At 45.9% G+C, this 19,054-nt stretch overlaps 2 protein-coding genes across 7 annotated transcripts in view; both read right to left on the bottom strand.

The window, feature by feature from the left end:
* Positions 1-19,054, bottom strand: part of APOA5 (apolipoprotein A5) — a 118,398-nt gene that overhangs the window by 38,399 nt on the left and 60,945 nt on the right. The gene's annotated exons all lie outside the window — the stretch shown is intronic.
* SIK3 (SIK family kinase 3) overlaps positions 1-19,054 on the bottom strand; it is a 91,774-nt gene that overhangs the window by 27,488 nt on the left and 45,232 nt on the right. For all 6 annotated transcript variants that reach the window (XR_008735454.1, XR_008735453.1, XM_055728583.1 and 3 more), the window contains exons 2-4: positions 15,042-15,158; positions 11,585-11,648; positions 4,803-4,964 (exon numbers count right to left, since the gene is read on the bottom strand). Coding sequence is in view for 4 of the 6 variants with exons in the window: in XM_055728583.1 (XP_055584558.1) it covers positions 4,803-4,964; positions 11,585-11,648; positions 15,042-15,158 (343 nt within the window). In the remaining 2 variants the exon portion in view is untranslated. The remainder of the gene's footprint in view (positions 1-4,802; positions 4,965-11,584; positions 11,649-15,041; positions 15,159-19,054) is intronic.

Here is a 19,054-nt window from a genome sequence, read left to right as displayed (position 1 = left end):
CAGGCGCAGTCGGCACAGCTCCTGCCACCTCAGCCCCAGGAGGGCACAGCCAACTTTCCTTCTTCCATCCCTTCGCAGGGGCAAAATTGTCTCAATGTGAAGATGGTTTATGCTTGTGAAGAACACCTAGTGCGGCGTGTTCCTCTGGAAATACCTGGAGTACAGACAATGCTGCTGAAACCCCACCTCAAAACAGAGCAGTGAGATGGTAAGTGTTCTTTAAAAGCACGACGGCATCACAACAAGGCAGTTAAACATCCTTTAGGTTTTTACTGTTAGAAATGAAGTCATCAGAACCTCCAAAACACAAGAGCAGTCAGCCTTTGGAGGACTATTTCAGGGAAACAGTACACAGCTGCACAATTGTCTTTTCCACCTCTGCAAGCTTTTGAGCTGTTCTGTCTCATGTTTTGAAGCAGAATGTGTAACAAGTGCCTGCATTACGGCTAACAGAGCAAGCAATAAAAACTACAGCAGTAAATGTATTTCCATCTCCTAACAACAAAGCATTTGCAGTCAAGTTTAGACAAACTCTTTCTGACTGTGCAACAACATGCTGGGATTTTGGTGCTTCACGTATTTTGAGCAAATTATTCTGGTTTAGTTACTTTTATTTATCCTTGTATGTACTCAGGTGGGCTTTACAGCACTCTGGGAACCACTTGCATTTTCAAAACAATGAATATTGCCCCCGTACAGCCCAACACCAGCTCCAGCTCTGCACAGGAGAGGAACGAGGTGTTCCCCACACTGCTGCCCTGGCCCACTAACCAGTCACACCAATGAGCCCAGTTGGACGGTGGTGCAGCAAGCAAGCAGCAGCAGCACATTCTGCAGCGAGGGCAGAGCCGTGGCATGCCAGCTGGCAGCCGCCGCTGCCTCCGAACAGACACACAACAGCTGCCTCCTGCAACCTTCTCTGCTTCGTAAGAGCTGCAGGAGACTGGCCATCTTTGAAACTTTACCCTCTTTCACATCGGGTTGAAGTTAGCCCACAGGTTCACGGCTCTTTTTGGCAGCGGAGAGGTGGGCAGAGAGCGCAAGCCTGCAGAGCCTCTCCTTGGAGCGCACCGAGATGCGTGTCGGTGTTCAACCAGCAGGTCCGGGAGCTCCTGCAGTCGCTCCACGGCTGCCCCGGATTTCAGGATGAAAAACCTTTCCCTGTGGAGAGCTGCTGCTCTACCCAGCACTTTCCGGGCTCTGGGTGAGTCACGCTGCTTGTCTCTGTGGGGAGCTGGAGCCAGACAGCTCCGTCTTACATGAAGCACTGCTCAAAAGGCTGGGAACGGCTTCCAGAACCCACCTGTGCTGCACGCACCGAGGTCAAGGCTGGTGAGAACAGCAGGCTTTTTAAAAGCCCCCAAAAATGTTAAGAGGGAGGATTTGAAAACCCCCAAGTAGCAACAAAACAAAATCTAAACCAAACAAAACCCCAAACTACAACTTAAATAAACCTTCTTAAAAACTATGACGAGTCACCCCAGTCCAAGGAGATATATTAATCCAAATCCTCGGGGAGCAACCAGGTCTCATTCCACAAACAGACGCAGAGGGAAAAGAGTGTTTTTAAAGAGTAAGGTAAAAGTCACAATGACGTGATATAGAGAAAAGTATGGAAAAGAAACATTCCTGTGCTACAAAAAAGTGGGCCTAGTCCCTCACGTTTCCTCAGAGCAGCACTTCAGGGAGCTGGCTTTAGTATCTGCACAACAGGGACTTTTATCCTCAGAAGGTGAAAGAGCAAGCAGACTCTTGTAAATGAATGCAAAGCAATGCATAGATCAGATTCCTCTCTGAAACCATACCCCAGGAAGGCCTGGGTATTTAGCAATAATCTCAACTCCTGGCTGAACTCTCTGACTGGGAGCACAAGTGAACATAGTGCCAGAAGCTACCGACTCAGAGTTTGAGAAGGTACACTGGAGAAAAAGCATCCATGGGAAAAACGAGAGCGAGGGTAACAGCACTTCTATCTTACTGTTTATGGAAAAATAGTAGAGTTGCAATCAAACAAAAAAAAAAAAAAACCAAAACAAACCAAAAAGCACACTTGTTGTCACCACCAAGTGGGAACAGCAGCATTAACCCACTTCAGGACTGCCATGCTATCTTCCTAAGCATCAATCAATTAACGGAGTAATCAATCAATTAACTGAGCAATTGCCAAGTAAGGGATGCAAAGCTGCAAATGGAGGTCAGTGGTAACGTGCTAGGAAATCTGCACTGGTCAGAGTCTGACAAATTCCAAAAGCTGGTGGAATTAAGCACATTGCTAAAGGCTGCGCATATGGGCATCAGAAGCATCACGAAGCTACAGCCCCAGCCTCAGCTCTGGGTGTCTCAGGTGACACGCTGGCTCACTGCATCCTTCAGGCTACCTGTGTTGCTGTTACTTGGCAGATAAAGAGTGACCAGACCTACCAAGCAGAGCCTTTAGAAGGCACTCGAGATGTATCTATAGCTTCCATCAGCTGAACATTAAATGCATGATTGAAGAGGTTTGGGTTAGAGACAGTTAATGGGTTTGGCAGTGAAGGTTTAGCTGGTCCCCCACCCTGTGTAACAGGGCTTTGTGCATTTCTGCTGTATTTATTCTGGGAGGTCTGGTGTGAAAGAGATCAGTTGTATCGCTTCTTTTTTGCTCTTGAAACAATGGAACAACTGGCGTCAAGTTGTAATTGATGAGTTATAGGGACAAAACTTTATACTTGGAAAAATCCTATACCATAAATCAGCTTTTCCAGGCTATTTTTCAAGTCGCTACTACATCCTCCTGCCAAGTAAAACACTACCACCACCAGGGTGGGAACTATCTTCTAGAGTCCATTCTGGGAGCAGATATTTGGAAGGAAAAAAGTTTCCAACTCCCTTAGATTAAAAAAAAAAAGTTTCCACAATTTTCAGATATTCACAGAGCTTGTCAGCATGCTCACACGGACATTTCTTTAGGAAATCCAGCTGTATTCCAGTTACCAGCCGGGTTAGTTTTTAGCTTCTTTCTTTCTATTTGCTTGGCAGCCTCGCCGCCTACACACAGATTAGATTTTACCCCATGAACACAAGATGGCCTCAAACCATTAGTGCATCGGTTTGCATAGAACAGACAGCAGAAAGTGCTGCTTACAAAGACCTCCTGAACCACCTTGCTTGGAGGAGCTCCATTACCTGCCACCAACCCCGTCCATGGCAGCAGTTACTATCAGCCGCCTGCTGCTGCCCCTTCCGTCAGTATGGAGGCTCTTACCCAACGGTAGGAAATCAGTTTGACAAGTAAAAAACGAGCCCTTTTCCCCATATTGTCAGTATGTTTCTCTCTGTTTTTTCCTTTCACACAGCGCAGTCCTGGGAAGTGTGAGCTGTCGGGCTTTCAGCTGGCCACAAAACACCACACAGTGCAAGGCAGCACAGATTCACTCAACACATAGGAAACACTACGAACCGCTTGTATTCATCAGCAACATGTTGTTTCTTCCTCATCTTCTGCTCCCAGAACAGCAAGGAAAAGGTTACCATCCTTGTGCCAAGGAGGACATGGTTCATACTATACAAAACTTCCCCTGGACGCCTGCAAGTCCTTCACTCCTTTCTATTCCTTCCCCATTCCCTCCTCACAAAGTGAGGATAAAAGGAACTGAAGAAATTACTAATCATTTTACTACAAATCAAATGTTAAACTCTAATCTAACACCTACAGATGGTACGTAAGAGAGCAGCAACACAACAAACAAGACTGTTTCCTCTCTCCAAGCTAGAAGAGTATTCCCCAACTCCCAGTACTAAAATTGCTCAGACTGAAAAGTTTTACAGCCCTAAGCACTTTTTTTTTTTTTTTTTTTTTTAAATCAAGTTACAAACCCTTGTAAAAGGTGACAGGCTTTCCAAGGAAGAAGCCTATTAAGAGAGGGGGCAACAAGTGCTTTCCAAAAATGCTCTGATATGCATTAGGCTCTAGTAGAATTAAATGGTAAGCTCTCCCAATTCAAAATCCCATGAAATGAGATGACCAGGCCAAGATTAAATCCTCTTGTTTCAATTGGTTGCTACATAATCCCACAAAGCTAAATAAAGTCAAGTCTAGTCTGTGCATCTCAGAGCTCAGCAGCCAAGGTTCAATCTCATGTACAAAAGGATCACAGACATGCAGGCCCGTGTTAGGTCAGTCTAGAAACTGGCCAAGGCGCAAGCTCTCTGCAAAGGCAGTAATTAGCAAAAACCCCCACTGCCCAGCAAAACACTGGGAACAGACTGGAAGGGCCTGTTTATTCAGTAACTTCAGCTTCTCCCCCTGCAATGAATGAAATACCCAAAGCACTAGGGCTATTCTCTTGCTCTGCCAGAAGGCATAGTGAAACGACTCCAAGAGTGCCATTTCCCCTTCACTGCTCCACCATAAATGCTGTCATCCCTACTTCTCCTTGCTTTCTCTCTCACCTAGTCTGACCTGCTTTGAAAAAGTCCTAAACTGGCAGCATGACTCAAAACCAGGTCAATTTTTTAACGCTGGTCTCTCCCATTATCCAGTGTTGGATTATTGGAACACCGCAGTATCTATAGCTGCATGTCTGCCTATGAAGCCAAACCTGTTTTTTTTCCTTTTATTTTGCACTACTTGAAGGGAGATATAAAACTCCTGGCTACAATCTAGCAGTTTCAGCTCTGGGCAGCTGGCCACACAGAAATCCAAAGCTTCCTTTAGCTGCACTGCGTTTCCTTCTTTCTGAATACCTGGAAGCAGCCAATGCCTACATTTATTAACTTCTGAAAGCAGCTGCCTTCCTCCTACACTGCTAGTCTTAGCTCACCTGCTATTTTGATGTTAAGGTTAGCATCCAGAAGTAGATTTTCTGCCTTCAGATCTCTGTGGACTATATTACGACAGTGACAGAAGTTGACAGCAGCCACTATTTGCTTGAACTTTCTCCGGGCTTCCTTCTCTGCCATACGTCCGTGGGCCACCAAGTGATCTGTAAGTGACAAAGTGCAGAACAAAGTGGTTATTCACACAGGGAGCGCAACCCACACAGGGGCTCCTCACACGCTTGCAGCAAACGGTGCAGAGGATGGAGACAGGGAACGATGCGGGCACCAGTGTGTTTTCCAGGTTCCCACACCAGATGGGGTCACCACCTTACACGGAAGGGACTCCAGCTTACCAGTGCCACACCAGCCCTTACCTGGGCTGTCTCCAGGTGAAAGGCTTTAAAATTATAAACCTCCCTCTATTTAGAGGACAGCTGATGGGGACAGCTGGAAAATCAAAACGGTTTTGTGAAAAGTATAAACGTTTTAAAATCTTTTCCTATATCAAAACAAAAATAAAACTTTTCCAACCTTTTCCTTCAAATACCAAGCCTCATACCCCATTACCTTGACAGTGAGAAGCACGGGTTTGTGGCCACAGGCCACCCCTCCTTCCCTCTGTTTTTTCCACAGGGAATTTGCCTTTAGTCCAACACACCTCACCGAAGGTAACTCTTGCCGAAACCAGTGAAGTCTGGTTAGTTACAGAGACAGCCAGCTCCTCAGCCTCAGCCTCCTAGCTAGCACACCCACCAGCCGCAGAAAGAATGTCACATCACCCCTCTTCAGAGGGAAGGCCACTGGTGACCAGATCAGAGTGAAAGCCCACTGACACCCTGCAGTTCACACCTCCAGCAGGCTGTACAACTGCCTCTGGCCCAGGTTCTCCTTGCTCCTGGTGAGCACGGGGCACTCCAAGGCACACACCTTGGCCGAGAGCCAGTCGAAACACTCCCAAAGCACATGAGCTCCCCTTACAAATGCTGCAACTGCGTACGAAAGCACAGCTTCGGGAGCTTCTGCAACGCAACCCTTGCAAAATCATCGCACGCTCTTCGAAACGTGTGCAGGTGTTCCCAATGCTCATAACTGGTGTCTGGTACTTGCTACTGGTTTGGTGCAAAATATACTTGGAACATCCAACAATGCATTTCATTATAAAAACCAAGAGTTTGGCTCTACTATGGAAATCTGAGTACTCTCAAATATTTTGTTGAAAAACTATACTCTCCTCAAAGGTAGTATTTGTTGCCAGCGAGGCTCTCCTCGGAAGCTAGCAATGCACACACACGGACAGGGAAGGTCTAAGTGACCACAAACAGGCACACAGCAGCAACCCAGCTGAAGTCAATCCCCTTGAAACCTGAAAGCGCCAGACTTACAGAAGCCACTCCTCATACTACTCCTCCAGCAGGGATGCACAGGCAGGAGATGAGCAGTAGAAATGGCAGAGATAAACAGAGAAAAATCATCCCCCTCCTCTGAAGCATCAGCAGAACAGGCAACAAAACTCCGCCAAAGTGTAAATGTCAGAGTAAGCTGATTTATGAAACACAATTATTACCCTTTCCTAATAGCTCTCTACCCTATAAGCACATCGAGCTAAAACTGATGTAGTGTGGCAAGAGATACGGGTAGGGACAGTAGTTGGCCAGATAATGGAGTTGAGGACAGTGCTACAAAAAACCAGGAGAAACCCGAGAGGCATCCTGGAGAGCCCCCCGTAACCACATGCCCTGTCCCACACATGGGACCAGGAGGGTTCCCGAGTTTCCCCAACTTGCGCAAAGAACTTCAGGGAGGTTTGCACAAGCCCTCCATCCCCCCGCACAGGCCACAGGGCTGGTTAGCAGAGGCACTAGAGAGCCACAGGTCAGGGGCTTATTACCTCCTTGCCCATTTCAAGAGGGTATTTACTTCTCAGCTGGGCCAGCAAGTTGGCCTCAAAAGACTTGAGGCCAAAAAAATTCATTTCACTCCATAAACTCCATTAAACCAGAGGGCTCAATGGAAATATCTGTTCTTGAAAATAATAAAAATAAATCACTTCTGAAGGTTTCTCATCAGGTGGTTGTATTTTTCCCAGTCACCCATTAATTAAAATACCTGCGACATAATTGCCTCACAGTAAATACTAATTACCAGGATCCATCAAAGCAGTTCTGCTGGCTTCTGACTGTGCAGCAACCTACTTCTCTACATTTGACTACTCATGTTGTGCAACAGAGTGAAGTTGTTTTTCAAAGAACTTGTCAATGAAGTTTTATTCATTGGATAAACTCATTCCATAAGCAAATCCGAACCAGGGCTGGGGAAGGAAATCCATCACCATTTCCAATTGACCCTCAATTCACTTGCTAGGAAAAGAAAAATTTACTATCTCGAATAGCCCCATTAAATTGCATTAAGTCTTCTGCACAGTCAGAATTTTTTTACTGTAAAGAGCTGGGAGACTGACAGGCAGAGTTAAGCAAGGGCCTGCCCTTATTTAAGCATTACCCCCGATCAACAGCAAGTAGCTCAGCTCCTAAACAAGTCAAGGTCATTCACATCTTTTACTGCGCTCAAATTTCGGAGCACAGCCTGCTGATATAGCAAGCGCTCTTACAGCCAAGTGCAAGGCTCCCATCTCTCAACTTTTTCGAAAATATTTTGGAGATTCTCCTGCAGGCAAGAAATCAAACCCAGCTACTGCAGCAGGTGCCTTTCTACAAGGCTCTCCTAAGTATATTTTTGCCCAAACCAGGTTCACCTGTCCCCACACATGTTTGGTGATGCACGCTGTTAAGTCCTGCACACTTCAGGCTCTTGCTTTTAGCAGCTGCCCTGCCAGATGTCCACTCACGCAGAAAACTCTGCTGCCCCTCTATTAGTCAGCCCTGCTTAGGCTGGGGGGGGGCGGAAATCTTTTTAGGTTAGGCGTGAAATTTCACTTTTCATGAAGAAATGCGAGTGCAGGCCGGTCCCCAAGCTCTGCACGTAGGCACAGCCTTGGAGACCGCTGACATTTCTGCACAAGCTCCAGAGGAAGGACAGAAACAATGAAGCTACAGAATACTTCACATACCACCAAGGGCAACTGTATGCCAAAATTAACCATTGCAAGCTTAGCCTGCATAAACCTCTCATGCAACAGAGGTTACAGACATGACCTGAATGTTCAGCTGGGAGCCAGCACACTGAGCTCGAGTGCACCAAGTCCAGCAGCACAGATTTGCCACTGGGTCATACACACGTCAGTGCGCCCTTTGGGAGCTGAAGAGGCATACGGTGTTGCTCCTTTGAGCATTTTCCAGAGAGGAACACATGATTTCATTTCACAACCCTTAAAAACATCAGTCGCTCTTCTCTGTACTTATATGAAGCTCCTAATGCTGCTTTCTGCATTAAAAAAAAAATAAATAAAAAAAAAAATCAGTAAAATCCTACACTGAAGGAAAAGCATCTTCTGGTTAAGAGACAGGATTGATACACAAGTTTCCACTTTTTGCCTCTGGACAGACTCCTCATGCTTTTTGCTTTCTGTCCAGAAAGCAAACTCTGCTCAAGCCTCACATCTCCTCCATGTGGTGGATTAAGTCACATTTCCAGCATATTTGGTGACCTTGTGATCTCAGAAGCAGCCTGAACTTCCAGAGACTGGTACCATGTTGTTTAACGTGCCTGTCTGGTTCATGCTCATAAAGCTCTGGACAAACAGGGAGGAGGAGATGGGGAGACAGGGCAGAGACAGCAGACATGCTAACCACATTAACCAGACTGTAATTTTGTCAAGTTTTCTGAGAATTTTTATTAATCAACCAAGTACCCGTATTCTTGTCAATAAGGACACAGATTATTTACAGTATTCATAGTAAACAGCTGAAATCAAAACAGACTTTTAGACTATATTCTGTTTGACCTCAAAAAAAGGACACTCGAGGGACCTGGAACAAAGAGCACCCTGTGTTTAAAAGGAGACATTCATTTGTTCATAATGTCAAACCAGCAACCCAACCACACGCAAAACATGCATATGGACAAAAATAACAATTTACATTTTGCTGCTTAAGCCCACAGCAAAAGCAAGTCTTCTCCCTGATCCCCATGCACCGCTATGCAAACAAAGGGAATTAGCAAAACGTTTCCAGTAACAGATGAATCAAAGACACTTACGGCACAGCTTGGCCACTGAAGGAACTATCAGCCCTTTTACTGGAAATTCAGATAAACAGGTTGTAAAGCTCTCCTAGGTGCTAACCCAGGAAAGCCTGCAGAGCTCAGACCAGCAAGGGACAAGACAGACAAGCATGCAGCACTGACTGACTGAAACCATGGCCGTTTAGAGAAACTACCCCTCTTTCAACGAAGAATTCCAACCTGTATCACTGCCTATGTATGATTTTCGGTCGTACGGTACAGTTTAAGCCTTTGAAAGTTTTTAAAGCATCAAGGGGAACAGCTTAGAATTGCTTCTAACAAAAACCTGCAGTTCACAAAAGTGCAACTCAGGTTATTCGAGGCGCTCAGCCCTACACTGAGCATGTAGCATCCAGAAAACCGTAGCTGTCAGTCCCCCGCCCCCCGCCACAGCCCACCACATTTCGACACAGGCACATTTAATACAGAAGATTCCCCAGGGCCCAGTATCAGACACAGCGACAGTGGCTGCACTGTCCATACGCACCAAACGCGGCTATCCCTGTGGCACATCCAGCAATTCCTAACACGCCTACCAAGAGAGGGACAGGCACTGAGTTGAAGCAACACGCAGGCAGTGTTTGATCCTTAGGAACAGGTAAGCCCCAGCACCCACCCGCCACACAGCAGCAGCCCACGGCAGAGCCAGAGCGGGCACGAAGCCAGCCCGGGCTGCGATAGACTTTCTCTCGACAACATGAGGACGTGAGACTCTTCAGTGCTGGAGATGCTAACAACTGCAAGGAAACCTTCCCAAAACGGGTTGCTGTTTTTTCCCTGTAAATTGCTTCCGCTGTTAGAACAAAGTCTTAATGGCTCCTCAGGAAACTCTGATTACAAAAAGCTGAGATTTTAGTTTCCCCCTCTCTGCTCTAGCACCAAGAGCGTGTGAGGCCTCGTGCAGTGCCTGAAAATGCTCAAAACTGGCTAGCAGGGGCACAACCTCTTGGCTTCGGGCTGGAAACACGTCACAGCTATTACATAAGTGCTCCCACCTATCAACAAGGATAAAATGCTGGGCAGCGTGATAGAAATCAGCCGTGCTAATGAGCTGAATTTACTACAGCATAAAATATTTCAGAAAGCAATTAGATTTTCACTTCAGCTCATGTAGAAGGCTATTTTTGTAACCAAGAGAATTCATTCCAGGATTGTATATGAGCTTGCACATAGTTCTGGATTTAAAAAAAGATGAGCCCATCTCTGCCAAATTCAGCAGAAGAGGAAGAGAAAGTAAAAAGTGATTTATACTTCTCTGCGGTGATACACACACAAGTGAACTCTAATACACATCCAAGGGACATTGCTGCGATTACGGCTTGCTGCGCAAGGCAAGATGAATTTCACAAGCCTTTGGGAGCTGCTGAGCATCCAGCACCATGATTCACGTTTGACGAAGCAACTGGAAGACTCAGCTGGAGAAAGTCAGGTTTCTCACCAGGCGATCCACGCTTTCCAAACATCAGCTGCTACTTGCTCCTGCCTTCAGCTGTCACCTTCTCAGAGACGAAATCCAAACGACATAGACAACGTTGAGAAGCTGGCATGGCAACCATCTACAAAGGTACTGATGAACTGGTTATTACAGTTACTGGAAACCAGCATTTTTCAGCTCAAGTTGTCTTATTTTCCTTAAGTTGGTGCTTCTCCTGCTTCACCAAGAGCTTCGTCACTTACTAAACTCAGCCTCTCTTCCAGCAAAGTGAGAGGCTCCGACATCAAAAGTGAATCTTCTGCAATGACTTCACAGGACAAAAAAGAGAGTACTTGCATTTAGCTGACAGGCCACATGTGACTGTCCTCACAAGGACACTGCCCGCAAGCAGATTTAAGGCAGCTCGCTTCAAGCACAAAGGATTTTCTCCCTTTTCCGAGGCTCACGTTAACTCAGCTAGCAAAGACCAAACTTGCAAAATTCTGACTCTGTGACCTGGCACAAAATCCCAGTGTGTAAGTAAATTTCTGTCTCTACGAGTTATCTTATTGGTCATGGCAATAAAACAAAAATGAATAAATCAGTCAACAGTTCTTGCAATTGTGCTGCCCAGATACTTTTTTCCTGTAAAGAATAGCTTCTGTCGTCAAGAAAGCTCAGCCAAAACATTGTTAGCAGACAATGGACTTTAGAGTACATGTAACTAACGCATGCTAAGATAAAATCAGCTATCAAAAAGGTAAGAAAAAACATTGTTTTGAGAACAAAATATTACAAAACTGCAGGACTGCCTGTTTCTTTGAAAGCTACTAACACACCCCAGTGTTTCTGCTATCATCACCAAGTTTCACATAACTTGCTGGGAAGCAAAGCATTCAGCCAACAGCTTAAAATCCAGCTGGATTACTCCTTCCAACATCTTTAATCCCAAAGTCAGCATAAAAGAGGAGTAGCACCATTTGTCAATGAAACCCAAAGAAAAAACAGAGGTTGTGGAAGTTATTTTCCATCAAGTTGTTATCATTTATTTCTTTACTCCTCTTGTCAATGGAAAGTTTTCATGCTGAAGGGCATCTCTCAACTGAAACAAGAGAGTGCGGCAGCTATTTTCAGTTTACTGTAGTTGACCAAGTGCATTATCTGATTAAAGAACACAATAAATGTACTTACCAAATATTTCCCCTCCACTAGCATACTCTGTCACTAGATAAATCATCCTCTCCGTCTCCATAACCTGGACACAAGGACAGAAAAGTGACAGGTAAGGAGACTGCCCTGTACAAAAAGAAACGTAACTAAAAAAATAATTTATTCTTTTTCTAACACATATAATTGCTTTCATCCATCAAAAGTAGTACTTTCCTGTGCTTTACAGAGCTGTGCAAAGAAATGGACAGTAATTGGGGAAAGCAAGAATCAAACAGCAAGTTTGAAACACTAAATCTGTAACTAAACACAACATTTCATCTGCACCTTCCTCCTCTTCTATTTCCCCTCCCATCAGCGTTTGCTCCCCAGTCTTGTTATGTTCCAGCAGCCTGGGAGACTTCTCAGGGCTGCTACAACCAAACCGTTTCATCCTTCTAATTCATCAGTCCACTGCAGGCACCAAAAGAGCCAACACAATTTTGCCAAAGGGGGGAAAATTTGATGAATCTGTAAGTGACTTTCAAATTTGTCAAGACCTATTAGAAAAAAAAACCAGAGCTCAGGCTTTGCTTTGGGGAGTCCACACGTTTCAGCCAGGCAACACCCCATTGTTAACAGGTTTTAGCACACATTTTTAAGAGTCTGTTAGGATACTGGGGTTCAACGCTCCAAGGCCAACAATTTATTGAGATGGGATTTCTTTAAAAGGCCAGGCACCATGCAGACAAAGGCAGCAAGGGGCTGATGGAGAGCAATGCCACGCTTGGCACAGCAGCGGGGCTACTGCCCAGGACTCTGAAGCGTACGACTGACTTCTGAGCACAGTTCTAACACCCGTTGTGAAACCTATGCTCCAAAATGACCAGAGTCCTGAACAACTTCTAGGAAAGCCCCTGTCAGGATGCAGAAGAGAAGCACAGGGAAAGGTACTATATGCTAAAGGCAGGTCCCAACTACATTTTTAATGCTCGCGAGTGGGTGATGTACAATCACGCTGAGCACACAAAAAGCACCAAACACTGCCTTCCTGCCTGCAGATTTGGTAAGGGTGGCTCCAAGGGCTGTTCTGTGACCGGGTTGTGTTTTGTGAGCCGCCTTCGGGCAAGTACACACTTGGGGTGTTTTCCAGAACCTGATGCTATTTATTTAACAGGCTTCACAGCTTTGTCAATGGAAAAAACACACTGCCTTTCACTTCCAGGGCCGCCGTGCTGAGCCTCTGGTGCCAGGCACTGCAGGTCAGTTTCGATAATCCTTGTTTAGAAAAGGGCTGGGAACATTTTGGTTTTGTTTTGGCTTTTCTGTTTCAAAGAAAAGTGAAAGTTCACCTTTTTACAGGAAGGAAATGGACTATTATCCCCAACAGAGCAGCTAGGTACCTGCAGCCCAACCCTGCTCGTTCTTACCAAGAATTAGGACTCGAACACACACATTTTGTATTCTAAAAAATACATGCCTGATCCAGGCAACGGCAGCTGCTTAAACAGCTGGATTGCTATTATTCCGAATGTTAAGAGTATAACACAAAGATGAACCTCAGTTCTGCTCAACTGCCACAGACACACAGCTCCCACTTAACGGGGATACTGCACGTCCAGAAAACCCTTAGGCAGATATTTTTAAGTGCACTTCTGTTTCCAGACAGAATCTCTTGTATTATAGACTACTATCATTATGGACACTTTCTCCTTTTTCACTTACAACTTTCAAGTTTTATTAACTCGAGAAAACACGATTTATAAATTCAGATTCCTGATGAAAAGCTGTGAAAGATCCCAAATTCCCAACTCCAGGCTTTAGTAGCTTTTATCTAAAAATAAATGCCACTGAAAGTACCCAGAAAGAATGGCCAGAACGTGCTCTGCAGCATGTACTCTTCTCTCACCTTGACAAAGCAAAGCCACAACTGTCACCTGTTCAGTATCATATAAAAAACTTTAGATGGAATAAAACAGGTTGAAAAAGGATTTTTTCAACTCACCCCCCCCCCCCCCCCCAAGCTTTAAGAAGCCCATAAGCATTCCGTAAGTGCCTTAAAAGTGCCACAATTCCGCAGTGTCTGCTGTATGCATCTCACACTTGGTGGTTTGGTGAAAATAGCTAAACATTAACCTCAGTACGCTTCTACTCAGTTTAACTCTTTGGAGTCCATATAAATACTCTTATCTATCAGGCACAGATGAGAAGCAGACTGGGCTTGAACGGACAAGAATTGGTTCTAGGGAACAGCAACTTCTATTGAGGGTTACCACAACTTCTCCCTTAGAACACACACACTCACACTGCGTTACAAAATGAAATAACCCTGGCATTATTTCCCACAGGATTTGAACTTTTTAACATTCTGATGCCTGCTGTCCGAGTCAGGCAGCCACAAACAGGAGATCACCCATCCTAATCAGCCTCTTGCTCCTGAATACTTCCCCAATATGAAGGGCCCTGGGCAGCCTTTTCTCTGCTTTGTGCACAAGCCCAAAGAAGAGCTGACTTTCCATCCACAGCCTGGATGGATGTTCCTTCCTTTCCCAAAACAGCCTGGGACTGTGAGCCCTCCAGCAAGTGTACTGCTGCAGCAAAGGGGCAAGTAGCTCTGCGTGAACCTGGCAGTCAGTGGTCAGCTTCGGCAGCGTGCTGGGAAGGAGCCTCTGTCCCACAGCTTCGCAGAACTGGGACCGCAAGCAACAGAGAAGAGTTTGTACGGAGCTTTTTAGCACTCTTGGGTTATACGTCACTGCTTGAGTCCTTGTATCAGAAAGGTCCAGTCTTTTCATCTGTCCCACAGCTTCCAAAACAGCACGTAACATTTCAACAAGGTGATGGCCTCCTTTATTCCCTGCTCCCATCACTCTGATGTCTGTTTGTCTCTAGCCTCCTGCAACTTCCTTGCTGTTTTATTTGATGAGGCAGTTGGAGGAGCACCACCAAATACACACGTAAAAGGCAACACACACGGACACTGCCTCTGGTGGTTTTGTCTACAGACTAAAAATGCCAAACAAGCTGGAGAAAAAGTCTGCAAACAATATTCAAAAGCAGGTCTGCCGCTGTTAACGATCCCTTCCAGGAAAGCACTGAGCAGATCAGCAAGTCCTCAGGGCCATGGGCTGAGGGAGGAGAGCAGGGATGCTGCGTGCTGTCAGTCCTGTTAGTGGGCGAGACTTACTCTCTCCTTTAAATTGAGAAGGGGAGCCCGCATCCGGTTTCAACTGGGAAACTGAAAAGCACACAATAGCCATAAACAAATGGCAAGGGGCCAGCCCAAAGCGGAAGCACGATCTCCCAGAAAAGAGAAGGATTAGCCACACTTTTCCCCCTCTGCCATCCCTCTAATCAAAGTACTCCGAGACCTTGAAAACATAAAGGACTTCCCCAGTATTTCATGTAGGAGGAATGAAGGGATAACCCTAGAGAAAGCTCTACTATACAGCGTAAAGCTATAGTGCAGAGGAATGGAAAATCCACTGAAGAGTGCCCCTACCTGGTATAACCTGATGATATGTGGGTGGCAAAGCATCTTCATGATCTGAACTTCTCTAAATATCTTCTTCAGGTTCTCTTCATCAAGCTGTGTCTTATCAATTATCTTTATAGCAACCTAAAAGAAGGAGAAAACAAAAGAGAGGTTATTGACCCAATTGCACATTAGGAAAAGCATTTTAAAAAACAAATACTGCACATAAAACCCCGCCGTATTGAACATGGTACAAAAGCACAATACATTGTCCCTGCCTCGGAAATCTGGGATCTCTGAGCAGCCTCCCAGACTCCAGCCAGCTTGCCATAAAGTGGGTAGGAAGAAGCTTTGTTTCCTAGGTCTCAGCATATTTTCCCTACAGAAGGTACCTCGTTAGGAGAGCAGTGTTGCAGAAGGCAGTGGGATTTTCAGGCTGTTGCCTATTACTGCAGTACAGCATGCTCACGGAGGCAGCCAATACTGTGCTGAAAAACCAGTTATTTCTGACCTCCTGGATATATTTCAGGCAAGCCCAAACATTTGTTCTGTTTGTTCAAAGGAACCTGCTTCCTAGATCTCACCACCCGGCTTCGCTCTTCAGCCTCACCACTGTCATGTTAACTTACTGCTGGATGTGCCCAAACACCGGCCCGAGAGCTGCAGCGCTGTGGCATAAGAGCAGTAAGACAGACGGAGAAGTTGCCAGCGAGCCACACAGAGGGGGACTGAAGTCTGGATGCAGGTGGAAGGGACTCTGTTGCATTATCCACACAATGTCTCACTATAACAGGGCTGATAAATATGAGCAGGGATGGAAATGGCAGGGGGGTTCAGGCTTCTATCAATTGAGGTATTTATTTATCTATTTTAAAACCAAAGTGCTTTATAACACTACACTAGCATAGTTTAAACAAGTCTAAGTGCTTCCAGTCAGCTGCTCTCTAGTCTCGAAGACTTCCTCACTTCTCTTCCCTCCACCTTCCCCGAGAATCCCTCCCCAGCACTGGTGGCTCCCGGCTCTCTTGGGCACTGACAGCAAAGCCACCAGACTCCAAACGTGGAGATGCTTCTGTGCTAAAAAGTACCTCCCCCTCAAGTCCATGGTAAGAAAGTAATTTGTTTCATCCACACACAGTAAGGAAAGGAATCTTTTCCAGCGGAGCAGGGGCAAAAAGGCAACCGCCAGCATGATACCTTGCCAGGGCAAACAGCTGAGAGAAAAGGCTGCTCTTCCTGACAGAGGAACATTTGCACTGCTTCTTCCAAATCAAATCTCAGCCTTGAGTTAATAAGCACCCTTCCTCCCCACCAAGAAACATCAGTGCGAGCGAGAAGCTACAGCGTGCCAGCCTAGTTCAAGATTTGTGAGCTGAATTAACATCCAGCAGCAGGTTTTCTCGCTTAGAGACAGTGCTCTCCCTGGGAAAAGAACCACTTTTACAAATCTTCTCCTGGTTGCTTTGCTAAACCATAATTTACAAAACTTCTGTCAAGGAAGACTGCAGAATCATGCAAAGACATGGGGAAGGGCATGCAAAGCAGCACTGCGGTAAAAAATGCTGATGATGCACAACCAGAAAGATTTGACAGAGGAGCCCAAAGCTCAATTACATAAATGCTTAGCTTGTAACAGACTCGAGCATTCACTGGGGACGAGGATGAGTGCTCCACACACAGGGGTGTGCCCTGTCCACGGACAAAAAAACCACACTGGCACACGATCCGAAACACATGTGCTTCCTAGTATCAAACCCCAAGTGCAGCACAAAACGATGCTCTAACAAGCATGGTGCTGTTTGCAGAAAAACAAACAAACAAAAAAAGGATCTTTAGGGTCTTTAAGGGAACAACCTGAAGCACATGAAAATTAAGCTTTGTATTTTATGATAAAAATCCCTGCCAGGGGAATAACTGCCCTGCATGTAAGCAGAACACAGCAGATTCCCAAAAAGGCACCAAGTACAGTAAGCTGTTTCTTTCATTTGAAACCTTTAATTCAAAGTACAGGAACGATTCCAGACTTCTAAGTCACTGAGCATGCTTCCTACATCAAGAACAGCAGCTGAAAGGCAGCCAGGTCTGGCACTCGGCACTAGGAGCTGCTGGCAGGAACAGGGCTGGAGCTGAGACACAAGGTGAAACGGCAGAATTGGACCCTGCTCCATGAGGCTGCCAGCACTAACCGGCAGTGATTAACAGGGTGACGAGCCACCGCTGTCCTGCTCTAGGCTGGCAGCATTCTGGACTGCAGCTCATCCTCTGCTGAGCAGCAGACAGGCGAGAAGCGCATCTCTCGTTAGGTACGGCTCTGCTAGATCTGCACCGCAGTTTCAAGGACAATGCTCAGGAGCGGACTGGAAAAGTTGAGAGCGCCAGAAGGTGACTGGAAAGCACTCACTACATGGTTTTCACCAAGGATTTTGTGTGCAAGAATAAGCTTTCATAAAACCTAAACCAATATATATATATATAAATAAATAAATACATTAAAAATAATATATAATATTATATACATATATATATAAAGCTAAGAGAAGCTTCCTCAAAGAGTGAAGCCAAGATGTCTACCAAGAGACATGAGTCATTTTCAGGCACAAATACATAAATTAAAATCCACAGATGCAGAGTATTCCTGAGCTCCTTACTCCTTTCTCAGCTCTGTATTTCTTCGAAGGAAATCTCATTTCCCAGCTTAATTATATGGCTTGCTTTGACACTCTTGGCCAAGTTCAAGGTATGTAGAGCATCTGATTGTACACAACTTGGTCAGTAGGGCCAGAAAAAAAATGGAAGAACTGAATAGTGCTGTTCTCTCTGACGACACGGGGCAGGGAGAGCCAGGCTGCCATCTCACCTGCTTGCCCGCCCCACGCTTGTCACCTTGCTACGCTGTGGGCTTTACACGCAGTGCCCTGAACCTCCACACCCACAAGACACACAACACTGAACTGGTAGCAAAGGAACACAAACACCATCCAGAAGATGTCTTCTTGTGAAGGACCTCGTTGTGAGTTTGGCCAAACAGGTGGCCCGTGAGCAAACCTAAAGCCATCCTCAACGGTGAGGAGGAGAGACCTGGCATTTCTGAAGGGGTTTCTTCAAAATGTTTTCATTCCATTCAAACGCCTCCAGCAACTGATGTAACATAAAAGGTAAAAGTCTCTTGGAAAGGCCTGGGGAAACCACCTTGTGCTCCGGTTTCAGGAAATTCAGAGCTTCCGCACAAACGTGCAAGGGTCGAAGTAGGAAATCCCCTCCACGCTCACCGCAGAAGGGAAGGCGCAGGGAATTTCAGGGGTGGGGGGACTGCGTTCCACCTGGGCCTTTGCAGAGGTACTTTATTTGGTTTCTTTCAGAGGTTTGTTCTTTGGTCTGTTTAGGAGGATTGCTTTTTTTTCCAGAGGAAAGGAGTAGTTTAAAGGCTTTCCAGAACAGACCAAGTTGGTTTCTCCATTCCTGCATTTCCCAGCTGGCTAATATTCTCCCTTCCCTTGAAAGATGATTCAGGATTTCAACAGAAGAAAAGACTGGCTGAAGTCCTCTGGTCACACCAGCCAGACTGACTTCATCTAAAACCCGGTCACAGGGAAACAGCCACAATGGATCCAGCCCTCCTAAGCACACGCTTTCCTTCCTCTGGGCAAGTCCGCCCTGCCTAAGCCTCCCTACAAGGACAGAGCCCCTGCAACTCCACGCCCTCCTCCTCCTCCTCTGGGGTTTGCTCCATCCTCCAAGCTGTTGTTGCAGGTTATGCACGCCAGTCTGCAGGTTTTGGATGGAATTCTTCCTGCTACCAGTAACTTGCTGCTGCTGTCACAAAACCATCCCATTCCAGGACAAAGCATCAAGAAAGTACAGGCAAAGAGGCTTCCCGCTCCAGCCGAAGGGAACACTGACATTTGCGGCACCACGAGAACTCGTGCTCTGTGGCAGTACGTATGCAGGAAAAATCAGTTTCAGGTAGTCTCACGAAACACTGAAGAAAACCCACACAAACCCCAAATCATGTCCATTCCCTCATGGTTACAAATACCATG

The sequence above is a fragment of the Falco cherrug genome, chromosome 17 (genome assembly GCF_023634085.1).
Source record: "Falco cherrug isolate bFalChe1 chromosome 17, bFalChe1.pri, whole genome shotgun sequence".
Lineage (NCBI taxonomy): Eukaryota > Metazoa > Chordata > Aves > Falconiformes > Falconidae > Falco > Falco cherrug.
The sequence above is the reverse complement of the archived record's forward strand: the minus strand, read 5'-3'. Positions and strand labels throughout refer to the sequence as shown.